General features: G+C 40.0%; 1 protein-coding gene across 1 annotated transcript; it reads left to right on the plus strand.

Annotated features, from left to right (window-relative positions):
- Positions 1-452: 452 nt before the first annotated feature.
- On the plus strand, positions 453-1,976 carry LOC120037731 (zinc finger protein 420-like; the record flags this gene model as incomplete). The annotated part of the gene is made up of 2 exons (XM_038983718.1): positions 453-1,039; positions 1,124-1,976. Coding segments are annotated over 2 exons (1,440 nt in total), but the record flags the coding sequence as incomplete, so codon positions are not given.
- Positions 1,977-9,401: the final 7,425 nt, after the last annotated feature.

Raw genomic sequence — 9,401 nt, forward strand, 5'->3', positions numbered from 1 at the left:
GATTTCTGCTGTTGTGGGCCTTTAATCATCTGTCTGACTTTGTTGTTGATGTTACTACTAAAAACAAGAAAAAATATAACTTGTTGCTCATTTTAAGACCAAATAACTTTAAGAGTGGCTCTCCTTTATTTTTAGGCTTTTTTATTTTTTTATTTTTTTTATTTTTATAAAGCATCACCTTTTACAATGGATTTCCGCTGTTGTGGGCCTTTAATCATCTGTCTGACTTTGTTGTTCACACAGGAGAGATACTTCACTATTGTGGATCATCTGGGGAGCCTCAACAATTTCAAGATGCTGAAGAGGCAGAGAAGAGTCTCTCCAGATCAGAACACCTCAATAAACACCAGCAGAGATCCACAGGGAAGAGAACTCACTGCTGCTCTGACTGTGGGAAGAGATTCACCTCATCAGGCATTAAAATTCATCACAGAACACACACAGGAGATAAACCATTTAGCTGTGTTCAATGTGGGAAGAGTTTTGGTCGATCTAGCCATCTGACTCAACACCAGAGAATACACACAGGAGAGAAATCTTATAGCTGTGTTCAATGTGGGAAGAGTTTTGGTCAATCTTGCCATCTAATTCGACACCAGACAATACACACAGGAGAGAAACCTTATAGCTGTGATCAATGTGGGAAGAGTTTTAGTCAATCTGGAGATCTGACAGTGCACCAGAGAATACACACAGGAGAGAAGCCTTACAGCTGTGATCAATGTGGGAAGAGTTTTGCTCATTCTGGCCATCTGACTCAACACCAGAGAACACACACAGGAGAGAAACCTTATAGCTGTGATCAATGTGGGAAGAATTTTGGTCGATCTGGAGAGCTGACAGTGCACCAGAGAATACACACAGGAGAGAAACCTTATAGCTGTGGTCAATGTGGGAAGAGATGTACTACATCTGGCACTCTGACTTTACACCAGAGAATACACACAGGAGAGAAACCTTATAGCTGTGGTCAATGTGGGAAGAGATGTACTACATCTGGCACTCTGACTCTACACCAGAGAACACACACAGGAGAGAAATCGTATAGCTGTGGTCAATGTGGGAAGAGTTTTACTACATCTGGCCATCTGACTCTACACCAGAGAACACACACAGGAGAGACACCTTATAGTTGTGGTCAATGTGGGAAGAGTTTTACTACATCTAGCAATCTGACTCTACACCAGAGAACACACACAGGAGAGACACCTTATAGCTGTGGTCAATGTGGGAAGAGTTTTGGTGCATCTAGCACTCTGACTATACACCAGAGAACACACACAGGAGAGAAACCTTACAGCTGTGGTCAATGTGGGAAGAGTTTTACTACATCTGGCCATCTGACTCTACACCAGAGAATACACACAGGAGAGAAACCGTATAGCTGTGGTCAATGTGGGAAGAGTTTTGGTCGATCTGGCCAGCTGACATTACACCAGAGAATACACACAGGAGAGAAACCTTACAGCTGTGGTCAATGTGGGAAGAGTTTTACTACATCTGGTCATCTGACTCTACACCAGAGAACACACACAGGAGAGAAACCTTACAGCTGTGGTCAATGTGGGAAGAGTTTTACTACATCTGGCCATCTGACTCTACACCAGAGAATACACACAGGAGAGAAACCGTATAGCTGTGGTCAATGTGGGAAGAGTTTTGGTCGATCTGGCCAGCTGACATTACACCAGAGAATACACACAGGAGAGAAACCTTACAGCTGTGGTCAATGTGGGAAGAGTTTTACTACATCTGGTCATCTGACTCTACACCAGAGAACACACACAGGAGAGAAACCTTACAGCTGTCGTCAATGTGGGAAGAGTTTTACTACATCTAGCAATCTGACTCAACACCAGAGAATACACACAGGAGAGAAATCGTATAGCTGTGGTCAATGTGGGAAGAGTTTTGGTCGATCTGGCCAGCTGACATTACACCAGAGAATACACACAGGAGAGAAATCTTATAGCTGACAAGAGACAAAGATCTCTGATCAAAGGAGTTATTTCGTGATATCAATGAAATGATGTCACAATGTAGAATGTTTTAACATTGTAGTAGGAGTATTTTAATGATGTCACAATGTAGAATGTTTTAACATTGTAGGAGGAGTATTTTAATGATGTCACAATGTAGAATGTTTTAACATTGTAGAAGGAGTATTCTAATGATGTCACAATGTAGAACCCTAAACGTTTGTCCCCTGTTCTATTGATTTCAGCATGATATGGATATTAGCCTCAGGGGGGAAATCAAGGCTCTGAAATGAAAGAGTACTATTTATGTGATTTAACAAAAAGTGACTAACACAAAAAGAGCTGTGTTACATTTACCATGTTTGTGACCCACTTGAATCAAAATGCAACACCTCAAAATGTAGCTAGCCGTTTTCTACAAGTTGTCCTCTAACCAGGGATGTACACATTACTCCCAGATTCCGTGTGGTTTTTGAGCTATTAGTTTTAACAGGACGTGCAACCTCATCTCCATCCTGTCACACAGTTGATTTCAACATGATATCGATGAGTGATGACAAATAAGTGTTGCGTTCCTTTGTTTAGCGACCCCTACATTTAAATGCATCACTCCAAAATGTAGCTGACTGTCTTCTGCAGGTTGTCCTCTAACCAGTGAGGTAAAATATATCTTCCATTTCCATGTGTTTTTTTAGTTCCATGTGTTCCAAGGGGACGAGAGTTCTAGAATCTAGTGAGTTTTAGGAAGACAAGAATTCTAGAAGCTAGTTTTGAAAAGCTAGAAGCTAGAAAAATACGTTTTTTTTCTTGTTTTTAATTGTTGATGGTCAGTAGACACCATTTTTATATTGGTGAAGGTGAAGCATTGTAGTTGATTATAATGTGAAATGGAAGTTGTTTTCTGTTGGTGGTGAGCATTCTCTTAAGGGGGGAAGGTGTTACAGTCTTTGGTTTTTCATTTATGTTTTGAGGTTGGACTTTTCCACGTCTAGCTCGTTAGCACGTAGGGCGCACTGATTGGTGTCACCTCGTTAGTCAGTATGTGTTACACCTGTGCTGGCTTGTCCATCTCGTTAGTGGGAAGGTGTTTCACCTGAGCTGGTCCAGGTTCTATTTAAGAGTGTCTGGCCCAGTGCTCCAGTTGTCTTGATAGATGTGGAGAGTCAACACCTTTAGTTGCTCCACCTTTTTGGATTGCTTCCTGTCTTTAAGTTTGGTGTGGGTTTTTCTTTTGTTTGCCTCTTCTTGGGCAGATTTAGTGGGTCTCATGGTGGGTGTCTTTTATGTCCCAGTTGTTGTTACTAGTCAACTTTCAGTGGACACTGAGAGCAAAACTGCAACATTATGTTATAATACTTTTATTGCATCAAATGGTTGTTTTATGCAACAGAATAGAGGGTTCTTAGAACTATTGTGTCTGTGTGTTCTACTGAGGATGGGCCTCTGGGAGAAAACACTGACAGGACATTTACAATGTCTTTTGGGTGATTAAAACCTAAAGAGACCACATTCCAGGGCATGAGTTACTGTTTCTGTTCTATATGGTACCAGGGAGAGATGAACCCCTCCTAAAAAAAAAATACCTTGAATTTTGCATTGCATCCAATTAATATTTTAATCAATGGCATTTCCTTAGGCTGCTCATTAGTCTTTCAGTTGTTAGTCTTCTGTTTGTTGTGTACTAAATATTTCATTTTTTTATTTGTTTTTTCTTGTGAAGCCATTGTGTTGCATCCATGTCTGAAATGTGCTGTATAAATAAAGCTTGATTTGATTTCAACAAATGAACCCAATGACTGACCAATCAAAAGACTCTTGGTCCCTCTTAGTATTTGTTAATGAATAGAATACAGTATATACATATGAGATGAGTAATACATAGACTAAGATACAGTAGAATAGGATAGAATACAGTATATACATATGAGATGAGTAATGCATAGACTAAGATACAGTAGAATAGGATAGAATACAGTATATACATATGAGATGAGTAATGCATAGACTAAGATACAGTAGAATAGGATAGAATACAGTATATACATATGAGATGAGTAATACATGGACTAAGATACAGTAGAATAGGATAGAATACAGTATATACATATGAGATGAGTAATACATGGACTAAGATACAGTAGAATAGGATAGAATACAGTATATACATATGAGTTGAGTAATGCCAGATATGTAAACATGCAGGAGATCCACGAAGGAAAGACAGTGATGGTGCTCAGTGACGTTGTTGCAAATGGTGGGTAAAATGGTAAAACATTTGAATTCATTTTGTCCTGGTCACTTTGCCTACTGTTTATTGCCACGTTGGGATGCAACCTTTGTTGTCATTTTTTAAACATTTTTTATCATTTTACCCCCGTTTTTTCTCCCCAATTTCGATCTTGTCTCATCGCTGCAACTCCCCAATGGGCTCAGGAGGCGAAGGTCGAGTCATGCGTCCTCTGAAACATGACCCGTCAAACCACGCTTCTTAACACCCGCCCGCTTAACCCGGAAGCCAGCTGCACCAATGTGTAGGAGGAAACACCGGGCGACGCTCGGCCAATTGTGTGCCGCCCTATGGAACTCCCGATCACGGCAGGTTGTGGTACAGCCCGGGATCGAACCCGGGTGACGCCTCTAGTGTCGCCTCTAACACTGCCATGCAGTACATTTACATTTACATTTAAGTCATTTAGCAGACGCTCTTATCCAGAGCGACTTACAAATTGGAAAGTTCATACATATTCATCCTGGTCCCCCCGTGGGGAATGAACCCACAACCCTGGCGTTGCAAGTGCCATGCTCTACCAACTGAGCCACACGGGACCAGTACCTTAGACCGCTGCACCACTCGGGTCTATAGTGACACCTCTAACACTGTGATACAGTAACATAGACCGCTGCACCACTCGGGTCTATAGTGACGCCTCTAACACTGTGATCTAGTACCTTAGACCGCTGCACCACTCGGGTCTATAGTGACACCTCTAACACTGTGATCTAGTACCTTAGACTGCTCCACCACTCGGGTCTATAGTGACGCCTCTAACACTGTGATCTAGTACCTTAGACTGCTGCACCACTCGGGTCTATAGTGACGCCTCTAACACTGTGATCTAGTACCTTAGACTGCTGCACCACTCGGGTCTATAGTGACGCCTCTAACACTGTGATCTAGTACCTTAGACTGCTCCACCACTCGGGTCTATAGTGACGCCTCTAACACTGTGATCTAGTACCTTAGACTGCTGCACCACTCGGGTCTATAGTGACACCTCTAACACTGTGATACCGTACCTTAGACTGCTACACCACTCGGGTCTATAGTGACACCTCTAACACTGTGATACAGTACCTTAGACTGCTGCACCACTCGGGTCTATAGTGACACCTCTAACACTGTGATCTAGTACCTTAGACCGCTGTGCCACTCAGGCATAACCTTTTTTTAACCAATTCTGATGGTTGTTAAAAGTGGAATTTTGACATTATTACCGTTATATCAACACACTCAACACTCCCAACACTCCCAACTATCAATCTCTTTGGCACCGTAGACATCAAGTCACTTGACAATAATGTTTCATACAATGTTGCATTACATGTTTGAAAGGTCATTTTCATTGAAGACAATCAAAGTTAACATTCCATAAAATTTAAATTCAAGGCTGAGGCTCAAATAGTCGCCGGTCCCTTTTAATAGCCGGGCAATGGCACACATAGCAAATACATTTTGGGTCTGAATTAAAGGAGCTACAATTATAATTTCATTACATGTTTTAAATAAAATGTCCATAATATCTGCATTAATAGTAGACTGATCGTGTTTCACAATATTTCTAAACATAAAAATATATTCTCTGTCTTCTATTGTGTTGTTGACTGAATGTTTGTTCATGTGTAACTCTGTGTTGTTGTTTTTGTCGAACTGCTTTGCTTTATCTTGGCCAGGTCGCAGTTGTAAATGAGAACTTGTTCTCAACTGGCCGACCTGGTTAAATAAAGGAGAAATAAATAACACATAATAATACATAAAAATGTAGGAGCAGTATGGACCTAGTCTGTTCATTATATACATCTACATGATGTATTGTTACACCACGTAGGAGCAGTATAGACCTAGTCTGTTCATTATATACATCTACATGATGTATTGTTACACCATGTAGGAGCAGTATAGACCTAGTCTGTTCATTATATACATCTATATGATGTATTGTTACACCATGTAGGAGCAGTATAGACCTAGTCTGTTCATTATATACATCTACATGATGTATTGTTACACCATGTAGGAGCAGTATAGACCTAGTCTGTTCATTATATACATCTATATGATGTATTGTTACACCATGTAGGAGCAGTATGGACCTAGTCTGTTCATTATATACATCTACATGATGTATTGTTGCACCATGTTGGAGCAGTATAGACCTAGTCTGTTCATTATATACATCTACATGATGTATTGTTACACCATGTAGGAGCAGTATAGACCTAGTCTGTTCATTATATACATCTATATGATGTATTGTTACACCATGTAGGAGCAGTATAGACCTAGTCTGTTCATTATATACATCTACATGATGTATTGTTACACCATGTAGGAGCAGTATAGACCTAGTCTGTTCATTATATACATCTATATGATGTATTGTTACACCATGTAGGAGCAGTATAGACCTACAGTAGCTAGCTGCTAATATAGATGTAATATAACTTAATGAAACTGCCTTAAATGTGCTGTAGTAAACATTTTTATTCGCACTAATCAATCAACACATTCCTGTCTTTGTATGTCTCAATATAATAGTATTATTTAATTAAATCCATTTAAAATAATCTTTGTCTGAAAATAAAATATGATCCTCAACTGCGTTTCCCCTCCAATCAGCAGACGGCGATGTGCGTCTTTCAGGCGACGCTGCCAGCGTGACGTATAATCTAGTGGACGGTTCTTCATAAACAGCTCGTCAACCACCTCGGTAGCTTGCTAGCCAACATAGCCGAAAGATTCAAGCTATTTATACGCTTTCGCTGTATATTAGCTACTGTGTTTGAGACACACTTCTGTCGTATCTAATTTTTAACCTATTTAATTTAATATTACGTTATTTTGTATTAGTCAGCTATAGTAGCTGGCTGGTTAAGTTAGCACTAGCCTAGTCGCTAATGATAGCTAGCTAGCTAACATCCCCGAACATGAGCTCACTAAACATCCGCCCTCTTGTTCAAGAAGAGGTGATCTGCTGGACGGAGAAAGAAGCTCTGGGGCTGAACATTGTCGTGAAAGAGGAGAAGGAAGAGGAGGTTGTCACAGTAAAACAAGAAGTAGAGGGTGAGGCTGTTACGGTGAAAGAAGAAGAGAAAGACGTTACAGTGAAAGAAGAGGAAGACGCGTTCAGAGTGAAAGAGGAGGAGGATGTTACAGTGAAAGAAGAGGAGGATGAGAAAGAGGAGGATGTCGTTTTTGGAGTGAAAGAAGAGGAGGTTGGATATCTGTTTAACACCAGTAAGTACCGTCTCTGCAGTCGTTGAACCAATATGCAGTAAAGGGGTTCTACACTTTAATGTTGTTCTGTAGGAATGGCTGAAGCTACACTGTAACGTGTAGAACATCAAGAGTGGACCACCAACAAAACGTTAACAATTGATCAAATGCATCCAATGACAATGCCTGAAATACTGTAGTCCTCAATATCTCCTATTAGATTAGCCCAATATGTAGTCTTAAAGGGGCAATCAGCAGTTGTTACATCCATTTTGGGACTTATACATTAATGATATGTACCCATTGTTTCTTTAAGAATTCACTTATAAATGCCTCATGAGCTTAGTTCAACTGTCGTACCCCATCAGAACCCAAAATATGAGCTTTTTTTTAACTCCAATGTTTATCAGTAAATGTTAACAAACACTGTATATCCTCAAAACATGAACTTAATGAATGCACTAGGGCCCCAACTAGAAAAATCTTGGGTCAACCAAGAGTCAAAATCATTGTCTGTGGTTAATCTACATTTAATCTAAATGAAAATGATACAGATCTAAAAGTAACTTTTATTGCCATTGCCAACTATGTAAAAATAGCCTACATAAAGCCAACAAATAAAAACATTGCATTCTGCAGGTAGAAAATATACTATAAATCACATTTTCTGCACATGGCCTGCCTACAACGATCTTGAAACATAGTTGTGAAACATAGTTCTACTTCTACCCAAAACTTGTGACAGCAAGATTGTATAAAATATTGTATAAAATATTCTGGGCCCTCAGTTTCCCGTGCCAGTGAGTATGGGACAGACACAGCTGTTGGCTATTTGTGCAAAGAATAAGAAGTAATCAGGTATTTTATGACATTTCTACTGGATCAGAGCATTACATTTTTCCCTTTTATGCCGAGTTGTTATTGAAAGGGCGAGAGCTGGAATTCTTTTATTAAATACTTTGAGGAATTATTGTCATTAGCAATTGATTTTGATTAGACTTTGTTTACTTGCTGTTTGACGTGAAGAAAACATTTATTTGAGAAGCTCCACAACTCATTAGTGGTGGTGCGTTAAGACAATGAGAAATACTATCAGACATCCCCAAATGGGCACATTTATAGGCCTACATTTGTGTGCCGGCCAGGTAGACTAGTCCTACTTCTATATGTGTAATCAGGTTTGCGTCCTTACTCAACATTGACAGGAGTGTTTCAAACAAAAGACAATGAATAAATTGACAACTGACGCATCTTGTAGGGTCAGGTCTGGGTGGTCTGCCAGGGGCCGTTTCATTTAGTATTCGTTTGGGTCGGCTGGGGAATGATTGTATTTCCCCATAGTATGTTGTTCCGAAGTTGACTGACTGAAAGGGAGTGTAACTTTGATTATAATTACACTTCCCTGAAGGAGAGAAACGAGGTACAACACCTGTTTGTCCCCGCCCTTTCTTGGGTTGGTGAAGAGCGGTATTAAGTTTAAGGAATAAAATCCAAGCCTCACGCTCATCACCTGTGGAAGGCGGGGATTCCAGCGAGGCGTGGATATGATAGTATGTTGTACCTCTTTTCCTTCCTTCAGGGAACAGTAGTTATAGTCATAACGTTACGCTTGTCATATGATGAACTTCAACTTAAATACTGAATATTGCTGTCGGACAGTTTTTTTGTATTCTGAAATGCACTCGACCCACTTATCATTTAGTGTCTCCTTATGTTACGCTGGGAAAACAGTTTTCATGGGCACAGAAATCCTAAATAATTTCAGAGTTTGCTAAATCCAATGGTTCTAACCGAGAGTTACCTTAACTTTATTGACAACACCCAAATGGATACTGCCATGAACGCGGTTCTTCAATAATTACACATCATTCTTAATACTGTAGCTGTTTAGTTAGTCACATGTTCAACTATCATCAGCTGATCCAGGA

Source organism: Salvelinus namaycush, unplaced genomic scaffold, assembly GCF_016432855.1.
Source record: "Salvelinus namaycush isolate Seneca unplaced genomic scaffold, SaNama_1.0 Scaffold184, whole genome shotgun sequence".
Taxonomy (NCBI): Eukaryota; Metazoa; Chordata; class Actinopteri; order Salmoniformes; family Salmonidae; genus Salvelinus; species Salvelinus namaycush.